General features: G+C 34.3%; 2 protein-coding genes across 3 annotated transcripts; one reads left to right on the top strand and one right to left on the bottom strand.

Annotated features, from left to right (window-relative positions):
* Nucleotides 1-5550: 5550 nt before the first annotated feature.
* Nucleotides 5551-9441, bottom strand: CKX7 (cytokinin oxidase 7). Its single transcript, XM_011083303.3, has 4 exons — nt 8466-9441; nt 8065-8340; nt 6878-7140; nt 5551-6202 (listed from the first exon to the last, which is right to left on the bottom strand). Exons 1-4 carry the CDS (start codon nt 9171-9173, stop codon nt 5887-5889), a joined length of 1563 nt encoding a protein of 520 aa, XP_011081605.1. The 5' UTR covers nt 9174-9441; the 3' UTR covers nt 5551-5886.
* A 4346-nt stretch (nt 9442-13787) lies between these two features.
* On the top strand, nt 13788-16103 carry LOC105164615 (uncharacterized). 2 transcript variants are annotated; one of them, XM_020694254.2, is made up of 3 exons: nt 13788-14536; nt 14935-15539; nt 15617-16103. In XM_020694254.2, exons 1-3 carry the CDS (start codon nt 14073-14075, stop codon nt 15691-15693), a joined length of 1146 nt encoding a protein of 381 aa, XP_020549913.1. In that variant the 5' UTR covers nt 13788-14072; the 3' UTR covers nt 15694-16103. The 2 variants fall into 2 exon arrangements, with proteins under 2 accessions (XP_020549913.1, XP_011081606.1); XM_011083304.3 differs by having other exon boundaries at nt 13789-14536; nt 14935-16103.
* Nucleotides 16104-17542: the final 1439 nt, after the last annotated feature.

The raw sequence follows: 17542 nt of genomic DNA, 5'->3' as shown, positions 1-17542 counted from the left end.
AGCCCGAGGTCACGCTCACGCTGCTATTTAGGACACATACGCATTCAATCCTTCGGCCCATAATAATGGGCCCATTACTGTCCACTTACTTATGTCTTATTGGGCCGGCCCAGTACGACTTCTTACCCCATTATTGATTTAACTAATGCAACTTATCTATACTGTTACTAATATTAAAAAAAGAATGGCTTCCATCCTCATAAATTGCGGTTTAACAACGCCATCAAAAATGCCTTATTCAATTTTTTTAAATTTTATATTAATTTATAAATTAATTTTTTTCTTTTTTTTTAATGTAATGTATCGATTTATATATTTTATTTTTATTTTTAATATATTTTAAAATATAAAAATTTATTTATTTTGTACACACATAAACGGTTTGCTACGATAACTAATTTAAGATAGGCACAAAAATGTCCCCAATTATAAAAGTCGGCATATGCCATTTAAATCCCCAAAAAGAAAACTATAAGCTTTTTATTTAGGTGATGTTTTCTTTTACTAAATGTAATTTTATTATATCTTTCAATAAATTCAAATTTAAATATTCATTGTTCTAATATATTAATAATTTCAAATTAACAAACATATTCAAATAAAGCAACGAACAACAAACTGATATAAAAATAAACATATATTGACATTTACGAGCGATTATTAGACCGTAATTTTACTATTTTAGTAATACTCCATTGACTTTAAATGGTATTGTCGATTATTCTAAAAAGAATCACAAAGCAAATAGCATGTTAAAAATTTATATATAAAAATTACACGTATCATACACATAACAATAATATAGTTGTTAATAATAAAAAAAATATTTTACATACTTAACTTTAAAGCCGACTAAAAAAAAAATTAAAATTGAATAATGGTAGAAAGACAAGTGAACAAGGGCAAGTCAGGCTTAATAAGTAGAATCACATAAAAATATACTACACTACCACACTGTCGGTCTCTCGAGCAAGTGAAGTTTGGGAAATTTTAATTTAGATTGAATTTAATTAAATATATTTACGGTCTTATAATTAATATATAATTTAAAAAAATAATTAATTATATAGTGAGTATATTATATTTATTTTATAAATAATTTGATTGAATGAGATATGATTTTAATAAAAAAACAAAATTGATGATGGGTGAGAAGAGAGTTTAATGGAAAGAGTGAGAGTGAGAGACATTATGAATGTTGGTGTGGAGTTTAAGGTTTGATTAAGGACAAGGTAAAGATGGAGAGCAGAAGATGTTTGGTGTGTAGAGCAGAAAAGTAGTGAGAGATGAAATGTAATTTACCAACAATTTTAATGCATAAGAATGATTACGAGATTTGAATTAATTGAAAGAACCCTGGTGAAGAAACATGTGGGCCCATAAAGCCCCATCAATGGCTGTAAAAACATGGTAAAATAAGATCCTCCGGTCCACCAAATCCTGGGCATGGTCAAGATCATTTATGGTGCATGAGGTGGCCGACACCATACTATTTTTACCTCACACTCACTCCTCATTCTCCCATGATTCAAATATGTTTGTGTGTTATTTTAGTATACTACTGTTGGGGGGGCTGGCTGTCCTGTCAGTAGTACCTTTTTGTCTTGCCTTCTTCCACTTTCATATATATATATATATATATGTGTGTGTGCATACTCATCAATCGATGATGGGCTCACCTCGTAGAAACAAAAAACAAATCCAAAGCCCATTCACTTAGTTCATTTTGGGCCCAAATTGTCGTTAAATTAGATTCTTGTGAATTTGGAGAAAGGCTTCTGGGCCTAGAGAGATATCCAACTGATAAGGGGCTTGTAATCTCTATCGAATTCGGCTTCTTCGGTTTAGATCTAACAACATTAATAGCCCAATAATTACATCCACGGCCCAAAATGATGATTTTTATTTTTATTTTTTTTAAAAAAATTAACGCAATTACCCCATACAAGGTATTAACATTTTGATTAAAGCGATTGAGTGGGGTGATTACAAAATCGGAATTATTCAAACTATTTGATTGAAGATAAATGCGTGTGTACATACACAAAAAAACCAAAAGAAAAGGCAAAAAGCGCAGCTAACTTGAACTGAAAAATAAAAAGGAAATGTGAGGCAGAAAAGTAAATGCGAGTCATGAATGATTAGGAAAAAAAGATTCCTAAAAGCGGGAAACGACAAGAAGCAATACAAGAATTATCAAACTAAAAAATATAAAATAAATAAAAAGAAAAGGGAAGAAAACACTTGGGTTCAGTAATTGGTGCCAAAAGATGTGCGTGGAAAAAGATTTTGGTGCACTTAAAACTACAGTTGTAAAGGAAAAACATAAGTGGCGACAAAAATATTATCAAACAATTATATATATATATATTAAAATTTTCCTAATTTTTGTGCAAATATTCATCATTTTAAACAACTGTTGAGGCCCCACTAAAAGAAAACAACTTTTCGTAATCATCATGCACAAAAACAAAAAGCTCCTTATCACCATTTTCAATATAAACTCTACCTCTACGCTCCACTTAATTCAATTTTTTATTTATTTTTTTCTAATATATATATATATATATATGTGGGGTTGTTGCATAAAAAGCCTAATATATATTGGTTTGTGGTCATGAATTGTTCATAATAGTGGGCGTTGATATAAATCGATCAGCTCAACACAAGATCAAAGCAATTCGAGTTCGCTTGACAAGAATACTAGAACGCTTAAATCATTTACCATAATATAGAATAATATTTCAAAGTATTTATAAGATATGACCATGTGTAAGGTGGTAATTATAGATTACGACATGTGTCGCTCTATCAATGCATGCTTCTAATTCTAGTTTTTTTGGATGGTCATCAAGTTGGGTATATTCGACATGTACAAAAAATATCCCGTCTTTATCTTACAAAGATATTTTAAATGTTTCTAGACATTTATATTTTATGCATTACATATATATATATATATGAACATAAATATTCATACTTTTAGTTGAAATTGTTTCAACATTTCTTAAATTAAACTATCTTTATCGGTCAATTTGATGTGAAATTCAAAACCTTTTTTCCAATTTAAAATATTTGAAACCACCGGACATCTAAATAAACAATTAAAATGGGGGGAAAAAAGAAGATTATCGCAATCTGGAGGTGAAAAAGCACGTCCATGCATGACACGAATACCGAGGACGTATGTATCTTTTGCATGAGTATATATGACACACTCACCGGTACACAAACGTATCCGATACTCTGCCTCGGACTGCAGTACGCAGAGCGGAAAAGGTGTATTTACTAACACGATTTTGGTTCATTTCAAAAGAAATCATCATCTTATCATTACCCAACCCATGTTTTACTCAAATATATGCAATTGCTTCTCCAAAAATTGCAATCTACGATCCCCTACACCTAATTAATTAAGTGCAATAATCCCACTACTCTATCTCTCACTTTCATACGTGTATTAATTTCTTTATATCTAATACACGATTATTTCTTTTTCTTTTCATTTCTTTTACAACAATTATAGATAATTAAATATGTAGAAATAAGGAATGTCAAATTAACACCTCTCATTGGATATTCGTTTGATTCAAAACAATAAATTTTTAATATGTTGGGCAACAATATTGATATCTAAAATTGATTCAATAATTTACAACCCCATTTAAATAATATCAAAATAATAAATGCCGATACATTGCATAAAATATAATATTTAGTCATAGTTACTTATTATGATTAAAAATAAATAGTATTTGATCACGACCACGTTTGTTTGCTGATCATGGTTTTGCCAGTCACGACAAATTTTTTTTATCATAAAAAATAAATTAGATTTTTGTATTAATTTTATTAATCATGATTGGTAATAGTCAAATATCACTTATTTTAGTATTGGATTATATCCGAGTGGTGAGCAAGAAATTATACGATATTGTTCAAACTTTTCTCTACTTTTGATGAGAAAGCCAAAAGGGGAAAAGGAAAAGATAAAAAGTGGAAGCTATAGAATTAGGTAAGGGGGGGTGGGGGTGGGGGTGGATAAGCCAAGTAGATTTGATTTTTTGTTGCATGGAGGCATTAAGGTGTGTTTGCCCGAGGCCATAAAAAGCTCATAAAGCTTTTCTAGTTTTCGATCTTTTGCTTTGCTGCATGGGAAAAAGAGAATCTGATACCCACATCTCTACAATACATACATACACACCTTCCATTGCTCCATAGTCGACTTCAAAGTTTCTTCTCGCACCGTACTACTCTTGTGGATTTGGAACACATACCTATGTTGGAAAAATCTTTGACCGTTACATAGAAATTCCACCAGCTTGTATTAATTACTTTCTTATTATTTTATATGATCCATATTTCTTGCAAATAAATTGAAAAGTTAAATCCATATCTCATATAATTACGCTAATTTTCTCTAGCATTTAGTGTAATTACACGTAAACCTTTTATGATTTGTAAAATCACATCTAACACTCTTGAGGTCTGCTTCTATCTAACATATAAATTCCTCAATTTGTTAAAGTTTACTAATTTTGCTAATATTAACTGAAAAAACTGAATGAAGATTGATATTTACCCTTGATTGACTTAAAACTGACTTATTGTAGGTCAAATAATTTTTTTCGAACTAAACTGCTCTTATAACAGTGAAGATATACCTCCTCCCATGCATTAATGCATGAAGACATATGAGGGTAATTTGGTCATAAAAAATATATTTGACTTGTTATAAGTCAGTAATAAGTCAATTAGGGTAAATATAGATTTTTTTCCAGAATTTTGTGTTAATATTAATTAATTCGATGAATTTTGATTAATTGGGGGACTTATTTGTTAGACAGAAGCAAACCTCATGGTGCTATATGTAATTTATCAAACCACATGAAATTTATGTGTAATTATACCAAACATCAGAAAAGAGAAGTGTAATTAATTATACATATATATATATATATGTACATCAATAAAACTCAAATTTTATATTCTTATTGTCATTTAGAGTATTATATATATATATATATAATGTCGTTAAATACACTTACCCTATATAGAAGTATATATTATATTATATGTCTTATCATAAAAAAATGTGGAGTAAATATAAGATGCTTCTTATTATTATTGAAATGAAACAATACCATGGGTTTCTTTTCTTATAAAACTCTTCACGTCATGATCAAGAAATAAATGTTATAGGAAATAATTATGCATATATATGTACGTAATACTATTTTTATTTGAAATTACATGAATAAATATAAATGTATAGTTAAGGGATAATTCTTTTAATTTATTTAAAGCAAGAGGCATATGTTACTAGTATTCGATAGCATTGTTTTTATGAAGAAAAGTTTGTTGATATTTCATCTCTAAATTTGTAACTCAAATTGGGCTCTTAAATTATATTTATTATATGATGGATGTATAATTTAAATATAACGAGATGAAGTTAAAATTAGGATTAGGAGGAGGAAATCTTAAAAGAAGAAGAAATTAGGAAACATGATGATGATGATGACAAGAAAAAGGGGAAGTTTATGGGAGTGTCAAAAAATAGTAGAGTAGATAATGAGATGCCTCTCACTGCATCTGCAACTTTACAGCCCAACATTTTAATTATTGGGAACTTGAACTGTATTGATTGCGACTAAGGCTGATTGTCACTCTCTCTCCTAAAGACAAGCACCATTTTTGGATTTTCTAGAAGCCACTAATTATGAAACCCAAAAAAAAAAAAAAAAGAAAAAGAAAAAGAAAAAAGAAAATCAAAATTTCCTCAAGATATTCATTTACATTGCTTGATCTGCTTCTTGACCAATAGGAAACGAAACTCCTAAAGAAAAATTGAAGGCAGAGAAATGAATGGTGGGGTTGATATGATTAGGGGTGCCAATTTCTTGGGAATATTTTCTGGCCAGGTGCAAGGATGGCCATTGGATCAAACCTGGCCTTCCTTTCCTGAAATCTGGTCCATTGATTTCCAAAGTGGCGCTTCCACCCCTCCCTGGAGGTGTAGTGGGGAAGGTACAACTTGAAGTCAAACCCATTTTGAATGCAGCTTTGAAGAATTTCCTGATTTTGTACAATCATTTCTTGAGCTGATAAGCCTTTTGGATAGGGGAAGCAGAAGCGTAGCAACGCCACCAAGTAAAACATCTCTCCTTCCGGTAAAACTACGGATTTCCGACTGTCCCACCTATTTTACAAATAAATATTCAGCCAATGGATTAATTAAGTCAATTTCTCTTATTTTGATATATTAATAATGCAGATATTCCATGTTCCGTATCAGTTTCCTTATAGAAAAAGGAGTAGGAAAATACAGGAAATTAACAGATGAGATGGAGAGAAGGGTAATTAAGACATTAGAAAAATGTAGAGCTGAAACAAGTTAAGGTGTCGCTAGCAAGCTAGTGGGTTTGGCCAGTTAATACCTTTGTCCTCACATACACAGCAAACTGGCCCTGAAAGCTACATTCATTTTAAAATATACAATTAATATTATTTCCAACAAACTATTGAAATTCACAATTATTGCAACCCCACCCCCCAAGTGGATACTCCAGTTACAAACTAGGAAAGGCGGGAAAGTGCTATTTGAAGCACCCTAAATACCAAAAAAAGTAATAGTCGTGTTTTTTTTTAGTGGGTATGCGGATGTGGGTGTGGTCGGTGGTATTTAATCAAAATATGAAAATCTTAACCACCCGATATTGTCAGCGGATCCGAGAGTGTACTACAATTGGGTGGGTGGTCCGTATTCCACACCGAATTTTTACTGCTACTGTTAATTAAAGATGATGATGATAATAATAATGGGAGTGGAATTTTGGAGAGTGAGAGAGAAGGTAATTATTATATAAGTACATACTTGGAAGGTAGTAGAGGATAGATGAGGATAGGTCCACCAACGCCATGCTTCAAAATATTCTTGAAAACAACACGATCGAAATCAGCAATGTCTGTTTTGGACACAAAGAGGTTGAGCCACGGGTGTGGGGCGTCCCATATACCATTGGCCTTGGCCTCTTCCTCCGCACGCTTCACACGCAACAAAAATTCCATGTACCCCACATCCACCGAGAACCTCAATCCTTCCACGAATCTCAGCCCTCCCATCAATCTCTCCGACCTCTGCACCTCATCAACAAATACACATACACATATGATAAAAACATTATAAATGTCTTTTTAATAAGAAAAAATAGGACAGGTAGAATTGAGGGGTGGGTTTTGGATTATGTGGAAGAGGAGAGGGGGGCGGGGGGGACCAGCAAACGTCAATAGAAATCTGGATGATAATAAGCAAAAGGACAGGTTGGAGGTGATGCTAACATTACTGTTTTGGCCCTGACTAAATTTTGTCATAAACGACAAGGACGTCGTCAGAGGGGAAGTACGGTGTCAATCTCGTAATAAGGACCCGATTCTGTGTCCACTTCCATACCTTGCCGGTGTCAGAAAATCCAATGGAAGATACATATCCCACCGAGTCCTCAGTTTTCAATCCCTTTTAATTTTCACTTCCCCGCCCAGGCCGCGGCGGAGGCGCCATCCTCCACCACGGTGAGATATGGTTACTACACGTGGTAAGCCCTTTTTTTGACTTTTTTCACTGTCCTGCTGAGTGGGCCCCACTTATTGCTTCGTTGTCGACATCAAAATTTTGTGGGTCCCAATTAGCAGACACCGAGGTCAAAACTAAGTCCTCCTCCTAGTCTCCTCTCCTCCCTTACTTAACCATTGGCCCACAGACAGATTATTACAAAATCTAAACCACCAAAATCAATTACTATTATTTATTTCCCAAAAAAAAAAAACAAAGAATACCAATAATTTTTTCTTTTATTATAAAATCAGCCAAGAAATGTACATATTCATGCAGCGTTGAATTTTGTGTGTAATTCCATATAATTAATAATTCTTATGTAAAATCCACTGGATTAGATTAGATTTTCATATTATTCGAATCCTTTCTTTGTAAGTATTTTAATTTAATTTTTGTACGTATAAAAAACGCACGAAAAAGAGGATTGAATTAAAATTAAATTAATTTACCATGTCAACTGCGGATGGCGGGTCCTCATTTTTGTAATGTAAGGCTACTTCAAGGCAGTAGAGAACCGGACCTGCCGCCCGCGGGATACAGCTCGGGTCAAAAAATTGGTCCGAATCCAACGGCACGGACGCCCACCCATTAACCGGGTCATCACTGTTGACAAAGACGAAACCTTCCAGGTAGTCGAAAGAGTCACCCTCAGCCCGGGTCACTAAGAACTCGGCGTCCCGAGTGAACTCGCTGAACTCACTGTACACCACTCTTATCCACCTCACCTGTTCACCAAAACCACCAACTAAAATAATCAGCCAATTAAAAACTCACCAACCTACGCCTCATATTCAGAATCACATTTCTCATACGTGTCTACTCATGTACAGGCGTTTGTATATGTGCATACCATGTCGGGTGCGGGTTGGAGCAAAACCCGGGCCCGAGTGATAATTCCAAACTGCCCGAGTCCGCCAAGAACGCTGAAGAAGAGCTCCGGATTCTCATTCTTTGAACAAACTAATACGTCGCCGTTTCCGGTGACCACTTCCAGCTCTGTTACATTTTCCGTCTGCGGGCCGTAAATGAAAGTCTGTCCACTAACGCCGGCGTTCGATAGCGTGCCACCAACCGTCAAACCCAAGTAATCCGTCCAAGAGCGAGGGGCGAGGCCGTAGCCTAAAACACAGCGTTTGAGGACGTCCTCCCACAATGCACCGCCGCTGACGTCAGCCTGCGCCGTCGCGGGGTCCACGGTGATCTTGGGTTCAATAGTTTTCATGTCTAGGACGAGGCCGCGGTGGGCCATAGCCTGCCCGTTGACCGAGTGCCCGTTGCCGCGGGCAGCCACGGTCAGGTGCGGCGACCGTGACGCTAGCCTTACAACCTTGGCGACGTCATCGCTGTTGGCTGGTCTAATGAGGGCCAACGGCTTGGACAACTGAACGCCTCCGAAGTCTCTACCAGAGGCTGAGCCGCATCCGGCGAATTCAACGGTGCCCTGGAGGTCGACGCCGTTGAAGAGGGGGGAGAGGTCGGCTTGTTCTTCGGCGGTCTCGGGCTCTGGCAAGGAGTCGACGTCGTTGTCATGGACAAACCGCTCTATGTAAGCTATCATGGTTGAATACAGGCAGTGGGTACGGTTTGTTTATTGAAATGAAACGAAAATCTTGGGGTATAACGGCGTAGATGTATAGGCAGTAAGAGAATTAAATAGTGGGAGAGGGTGGACTGTGATTTTAATAAAAGAAAATAAAAAAATAAAAAAAAAAGTGGGGGAATTGATGAATTTGACGTAAGAAGGAAAGGAGAGGGAAGAGAGAAAAGGGATTCAATATCTTCTCCATTCTGTGTATCCTATCACCTGCATCTGTCTCCCACTTCTCCACATTATATATATTTCCTGTTTCAGACTTATATATATATATATGATGTATTTTACTAACAAAATAATTAATAATCATCGAAAAAATAATAATTTTATTGTTATTGAAGATAACAACAATACTTGTGCACTCAAAATAATTAATGATATAAAATGTCCTATCTAAATTATTTTCTCATCTGCTGAATGTCATTTGCCAATATATATTTTTTGTTCTTAAGCCCACTTGGATTTGTTGTACAGCCATATTGAAATAAATAAACTATATATAAATTCTATTACGAATTTGTCTCAGCTACATTCATCTACCACAATCTTATAAAATACAGCTTCATAACTTTGATGCATATATATACATATTTTCCTTGAACTTCTCACTGAATTACATATAATATACAAACATATATAATTTGTTATCAACATGACAATATTCAACAATGGTTCTTATTATAATTTTACAGAGAAGACGTATGAAGGGAATATCACAAAATAATAATTATTGATCAATATATATCAACATTTATCAGCAAAAAAAAAAAATATATACAAAAGTCGGAAATGCTCCAGCAAGTTATTATTTATTTATTTGTCGATGAATATTTCAAATTCTTGTTTATTTGAATAACAATAGAAGTGAATCATTATTAAAAATGACGAATCTCTTTTTAATAAACGGCTTCAATTTGTAAATTTGTTATCAAGAACGTAGTTCCTACATAATTGATCGATCTTCATCCTCCAAAAGTTATAACAGGAGCGTTATAAGATGATAATTTTATGACTCCTCAAGACGAATTAAATTATATGATTCTAGTTCTCGATATTTTTTTACGCTAAAGAAATCTTGGATTAAAAAAAAAAAAAAAAGCCAAAGTAGTTCGATGCGTAATAAACAAAGAAATGATAATTAGGAGTTTGACCCCAGCAAAAAAAGAAAGAGGCGTCAATCTTGAATGGGTTTCATTAAACAAGTTTTAAAACGCCTTTCTTTTCTACCTTTCAATCATTGAATCGTTTCATTAAAGAGACACTTTAACTAATGAATCATCTTACTATTTATTTATTTTTAATAAAATTATTAAAAAAAGTAGTATTAATTAGTACAACTTATAAAAAGGAAGAATAATTCATAGAATAAAAACAGAAAATAACTGAAGACTTTTTTATTATTATTATTATTTCTAATAATTAAACAGTATTGATTTATTTTATTTATGATTAATAATAATAATAATTCATCTACGATTTTATTTGCGTTAATTTAGAGTTGCAGATCCACGACCCGAATCTACGACCATTTATTTACTTACTAATTAATAATAGTCATCTATTTTCTAATATATTTGTAGATGATGATGTAGAAAAAGGGTGATGGAGGGCAATCAGTTTAAGCCGTGCATCTATGGCGTTTGAGTTGATGACAGTGAGATTACATGATGATACAGCTTCAGCTAAGCAATCAAGGGCTGCCTCTTGTACCCAACATCAGATCACATCCCAATCATTTTTGCTATCATGGATATATGCATCTTGGAATTAATTCTTGTCTACCCACCTTCTACATTACTGTCTCCATTTCCTATATATATATATATAACGTATTTCTTAATTTCCCCTACTTATTTGCTTTTTTTGAAAAAAAGGGATTATGATTAAATTAAAATTATCGGAAAAATATTTAAAAAAGTAATATTACGATAACCTGATAATTACTATTAAAAATAGACGAATAGTGATATGAACGTAAACAAAAACTCACAAATTAATAAAATTCAAACCCATAAACTTATAGTCGTGAAATTTCAATTTTACTACTTGAAATTAAACTTGACAGCATTCCCGGTCTATTATAATTAAGGTACATAATTCTTAACCTGAATTATTTTTTTTTTCCCACCAATATATATAGTTTTAGGTTGATGAAATAATAACCTCGAATCTTGACTGAATTGTTGGTGTTGGTTATGTGATTCGGTTAATCTTTCTCCTACGTGGAGGCAAAACGATAGGCAAGATTTTGTACCTAATGTAAGCTTAATTTTTAGCGTACTAATCTCCGTCCTGATTGAGACTTGTTCCAAGGCGGCAATATTTAATCCCATCTCAAAACCTTGTCTGGATATCTCATCATCTACATTTGTTTAATGTTGCAACTTATCTCATGTGTAACCCTCATTAAAATATTAAAATTCAATAAATTGTGTAACTAATACATTACGTATACTGGATTCGTTTCTAGACATAGCCATTGCAAGTCATATGTGTACAATTAATTATTGTAATTAAATATTTGATCCCGATAAAAAATTAATCATACTGGACATGACTCATATAAAAATCAATTATATGATAAGTTTATTCATAAAATAAGCATTATCAAGTATATTGTACAATTAATTTTTATTTTTGAAAAAAAAAAACTCGAACCCACGACTTATTGAGTGTAAGGTTTTTGAATATGGGAGGGAGTGTGAGATGGAAAGGTGATTAAATCATAAACTATTACATTCTTAAATCTAGGTATTAGTTAGCTGGCTAAGATTGAACAAGTAAGCAATGGAGAAAATGTTGTTTTTGTCAGCCGATGGGATGTGGCCATTTCTGAGACTAAAAAATTGGAAAAAGAAATTATTGAATACTCCAAGCTGCGGTTATCAAAGATATGCAGCTGTAGGTGTAGATTTCTTACGTGATGGAACTTGAATTGGGCTACAGCTACAAATCTTGTGATGCACTGTTCTGGATTTTCCCCCTTTCTTTTTTTTTTTTTTTTTTGAAAAAAGAAAAGAAATTGTGGTCCCGTAAAGATTTGGGTTGCTAGAAAATCATTTACTTAGAATTGAAATTGAATTTTGGTTCATTTTATTTTTACCCTTTATTCCCACTTGACATTTGATGTTTACCTAAAATGCTTATCCTTTCCTGACATAATCACCACACAATTATCACACCTTAACAACCATTAACAGAAGGAGGACGCCATCTTCCTCGTCGCTTTTTTATGTATATATACTGCTTTGCCATGGGACCCTTCTCCAATCAATTAACAAACGTGATCATATGTATATCAAGAAAGCTCAATAGTTTCACCAAATGTTAACATAAGAGAGCATCATCATGATGAGTTGGCCTAATCTCTGCTTTGGAACTCTATTCAACTGCCCAACACGACTTCAATTTAGGCCCATTTACATATAGATAGAGAAATAAGGGCCGTTTAGTATGAAGTGGGCTTGGATGAGGGTCCAATATAGATAGATGGTAGGCGTTGTTGACAGGAGAGGACACAGAAATTAATGCAGTGAAGGAGAAAGGCAGGAGAAGCAACAGAGTGACACATTCACGTGCGCCACCATCAATTCCTCTAATACTTCCGTTTCAGAATGTCTCTCTGCACTCACCTGCTCTGCTACACACACTACCACACGTGTCCTTTGTCTTCTCTCTCTCTCTCTCTCTCTCTCTCCCTTTTTCATTTTTTTAATTAAGAATTTCTTTTATATGTATTTTGGGCTTTTCTGTATGTAAAGAGATCAAGGCCGTTGATCCCTATACTCTCTTTGGGCTTCCACCCACTTAGAAAAAAGATTGCCAACAATATAATGGTAATGATCATTAACTTTGTTACCAAATTTATTGTTTTGGGGGTATATAGTATTTGGAATAGTTCAAAACTTGAAACAACGCCGTTGCCGTTGGTCAGATAAAAATTTGAAAATATAAAAATAGTTATTTATTCTAAATAAATATAATCCTTTTACATGTGAAAATATTCCATAGACACAATATTATTTAATTAAAGCTATATTTGTATCGAAAAAGAATAATTAAACAGGATTTAATTACATTAGTGAGGGAGACACATTGATATATTCCTGTGTTGAAACTTAAAAACAGTTCCTTAAATTATTAATTAATAATTTTTTTTTTCTAATTATGAATAAAATAAAACTTATTATCACCTAGCGTATTATAAATAACAATAATTCTGATATTACTTATATCTTATAGTTACTAACATTTTTTTTCATATAAGGAAATATATATGTAATCAATAACAACAATTTATAAATAATTTTTGTGTTAATAATTGCTGATTATAATGATTTAATCCTGATTTATTTGATAAGGTGGATATTAGTTCGTAATGGATGTGGGATGTATATTAAAAAAGATAGATAAATACTTACTAAATAAATTGAGGTGAATCTGAAAAAGCAAAGTAGATTAATAAACTAGAGGAACAAAAGAGGACAAAAGACAGGGAAAAAAAATATTAACAAGATTTGGTTTCTGGTAAGCGGGTCAAAACCCGCCCCATTTGCCCAGCCCTTTTATCTTCCTACGCAGTTGCTCTTAACAGACTTCTTAGAAGGGTTCCCAACCATCTCTCTCTAGCCTCTGCTAGCTAGCTACTAGCTACAATCTGCTTACCCTTTTCTTCCAATCCCTTCCGCATTATTAGGTTTTCTTCCACTACAAATTCAGCACTTCCACCCCTTTCTTCCTAATTTTATATATTGCTCTCTGAAACTACAGTTATATATATATATCTTCTTCTTCTTCTTGTTGTTGTTCAAGATCTACCCGTTTTGTTTTCTACATAGAAAATCGTGGTTAAAGCAAAAAGGGATGCATTCGGGTTTCGGTATACCCGGGATCCAGCACCAGCAACACCAGCAGCCATTAGCTGAGACTGCTTCATGTGCTCCAGTTCTGTTATCCATGAACCAAACACATCTTCTGGAGCAAATCCATACCCTACCCACAACCCAACAACTGTTCCTCAACCAACACCATCACTTTCTTCAGCCTCACCAGCAGAGTAGGCTGAACCACCACCACCACCACTACGTGGGCGGTGGTACTGCTCCTACGGCCTATTTCCCGGTGAATTTCAAGCTAGGTTTGAGTGACAATATTTGCCGGAGAAATGAGTATAAAGATGGGAGTGTCAGTAGTATTAATGACGGTGGAGATGCTTTGCTTCGTGGGAGTGAGCAATATGAAGTCCCCGAGGCCCGACAGGCTTCTCTTGGAATGCTTCATTGTTGGCAAAACCAAGAAGATTCTGCCATTAAACAACCTCCCTTGTGGTAATTTTCCAGTGCTTTTGCATTAAATTACTTTATTATTCTAACATTACTTTCCTTTGGTTCTACTGCTGTACTACAATTCTTTCCTCCTGTGCTCCCTTTTTTACACTAAAAAATGGACAAGTTTCAAACTTCAAAACAAGTCAGAAGTAGTACTACTCTAGCTCTTTGTTTTCATCGAGTTTTCTCCATCTTTCTTTCACAACCTATTAACAATTGTTCTTTATAATAAGTAAGTTAAAATGTGGCTTTAATTATGTGGTAGAAGCTAGCTCTATTTGGCGGTTAAGTTAATTTAATTTCATGTACTATATGTCTATCTATCTATGTATATATACGTATACACAGACGAGTACTGTCATTGGGGTTTTTATGTAAGCATTAATTAATGTTTGTAGGGAACCACTAGCAGCAGAAGTATCCAATGAAAACAGTGAAATAGTTGACAGACAAGAACACTTAGAAATGAACCAGAAAGAAGCTCTAATCAACTGCTTGGAGAGCAGCAAAAGTAGAGTACAGTTTGGCGAGCTGGAAGCCATATACAAACGCCTTGGTACTGCCGAGAGTAATAACCAAACAGGTCCTAGTAGTGAAACTCTGCCCGTGAATCCCAACCGGCCCGTGGGCTTAATTGATCATGGGTCCGAGGCTTCTATTGGAGAAGAAGCCTCAGCATCTCTCAAAGAAGCCAGCAGAAAGAAGAGGAAAAAGAAGAAGAAAAAGAAGAAAACCTGCAGCTACTACGATCAACTACTGCTTAATCCCATGGCGGAATTCTTCGGCAACTTGGTGAAGCAAGTGATGGATCATCAAGAAAATCTTCACAACAAGTTCACGGAAGTGATTGAGAGATTAGATGTAGAAAGAAGGGCAAGAGAGGAGGCTTGGAGGAATCAAGAACTGGCCCATTTTGAGCAAGAATCTGCGGCGAGAGCCCGTGAGAAGACGTTGGCAGAAAGTAGAGAAGCCATGATTGTTTCATACTTGGAAAAAATTACAGGTCAAAAGATCAATCTTCACACATTTGATCCCACAGAGATCACCCATACTAACACAAGTGATGAAGTTGGAGTGCAGGATGGAGCTGGAGAAGGCCCGAAGCTGAAGCCCCAGGACCAACGTTGTTGAAGTTGGAAACTGTGCATTGGGAATAAAAGTTTCAAGATACAAATGTTGGAGACGTAGAGATGGAGGAGTAGAAAAGAATTGAATGGTGGGAGATTGGGGTGAAAAGGGAAGTGATGAGAGAAGATAAATGCATGGAATGGAGGTTAAAACTTGAAGATGAATATGAATTTGGAGCAAGACATTTGATCCTGCAGGTGCATTGCAGACGAAGGAGATTTTGGCAGTGCATGGAAGAAGGTTTTAATTAGCTGTTAATTTAAGTAGGTATGTAGCTTGATAGATAGCATGGATCTGCAGGATTAATGTATTAATTAAGCAGCTTACCACAATCTTATTCTATCAGAGAGCAACGTAACTAGCTAGGGTTTGTATTTGGTTCCGTATTTTGAGTACGCCTTCCTTTTAATTACCACTAATTTATTTCATTTTCTACTAATTTACTGTCCTGATGAGTTCAAAATAAGCGAATACAAGAAAACTATATAGTTCGGGCATTTAATTAGTTATTCATTTTTCATGAATCTCTCTCTCTCTATATATATACAGTTGTCTAGTCGTTATAAACCTTAATTAGTTTCGGCTAAAGCCTAAGGCAGTGATCTAGACCATGATTTTGAAATTAAAATAACACCCCTCCCCCCCCCCCCTGGATCCACATCTTTTATAGGTGGGGCGATCGACTTGCTTATGCAACACATGGCACAATCTAGGTGTGTTGCTTGGCTTCTCTACTGTTGCTCCAAAATCTATGAATAGTATTTCATTTCTCATTTTGAGGGATGTTTATATATTTGAATTATTAATCTCTCCTCTTTATTATATATATATATAAGAATTTATTTTGTGGGAAAATTCTAACATAGACCCCATTCAATTAAATCTGAACTAATTATATGTCAAATGCAATATACTTGTAGCATGGAGACAGAACCTACTTTCTATCCTTTGTCTCAAGATGGCAGGAGATATTAGTGAAATTGAATTAAATTAGAAGAAAAACAAAATTCAAACTCAAAACTCATAAATATTAAAGTTGAAAAAATATTAATTTATATATGAAATAGTAAAATCACATTCTAAAACCTTCAAGTTGATACTTATCATGTATAAATTAAATATTTTGTTTTTCATAAATTAAAATTACTACTATCTATATATAGCTAGTCCCGTAAGTAGTAATTAGGTGCATGTAAAAAAGGGGTGGCGGGCGGGGAAAGTAGTAAATGAAAGCAGCGTATCTTCCGGCGTGTGGTTGTGGTGGTGGCCCGCCGCCCATATGATGTAAAAAGTGCTTGAGCTTTCGAGAAAAGGTGGTCAGAGGCAGAAGGTGAGGGTGAGGGTGAGGGTGTTTAACATTACGTGAGTTTGCATTTCAGAAGTTGTAAGGGGATTGGTGGCAGCAGAAGGAGACATCACCCATTAATACCTCCCTGCACCTCTCTTCTGCATCATATTCATGCTGTACCTCCACCGCCTGTTCCCTGTTTCACTCTTGTTTTTTTTACGGGCCCGGTAATAATTAAATAAAAATACAAAACTAATGGTTTACTTTTAGAATTGTGAAGAAGATGAAATTCAAGAAACCGGGAATACCATCAATTAGTATACCGCTCTCTCGAAGTTTCGTGTAATTATCTATATATTTTATGTGGTTTAGAAAATTATATTTTATACTTTTGATATTTGCTTCTGTCTAATAAGTTTAAATATTAGTCAAAATTTATCAAATTTACTCATATTAATAAAAAAATTGCATGAAGATTCATATTCACCCATGATTGAATTATTACTGATTTGTTACAGGTCAAATAAATCATTTAATGGCCAAACTATTCTTATATATTGTCGCGCGTTAATACATATAAAGAGATCTAT

This window comes from Sesamum indicum, linkage group LG6 (assembly GCF_026168435.1).
Source record: "Sesamum indicum cultivar Baizhima isolate 11 linkage group LG6, ASM2616843v1, whole genome shotgun sequence".
Classification (NCBI taxonomy): Eukaryota; Viridiplantae; Streptophyta; class Magnoliopsida; order Lamiales; family Pedaliaceae; genus Sesamum; species Sesamum indicum.
Note: the sequence above shows the minus strand (reverse complement) of the source record. Positions and strands in the feature narration are given on the sequence as shown.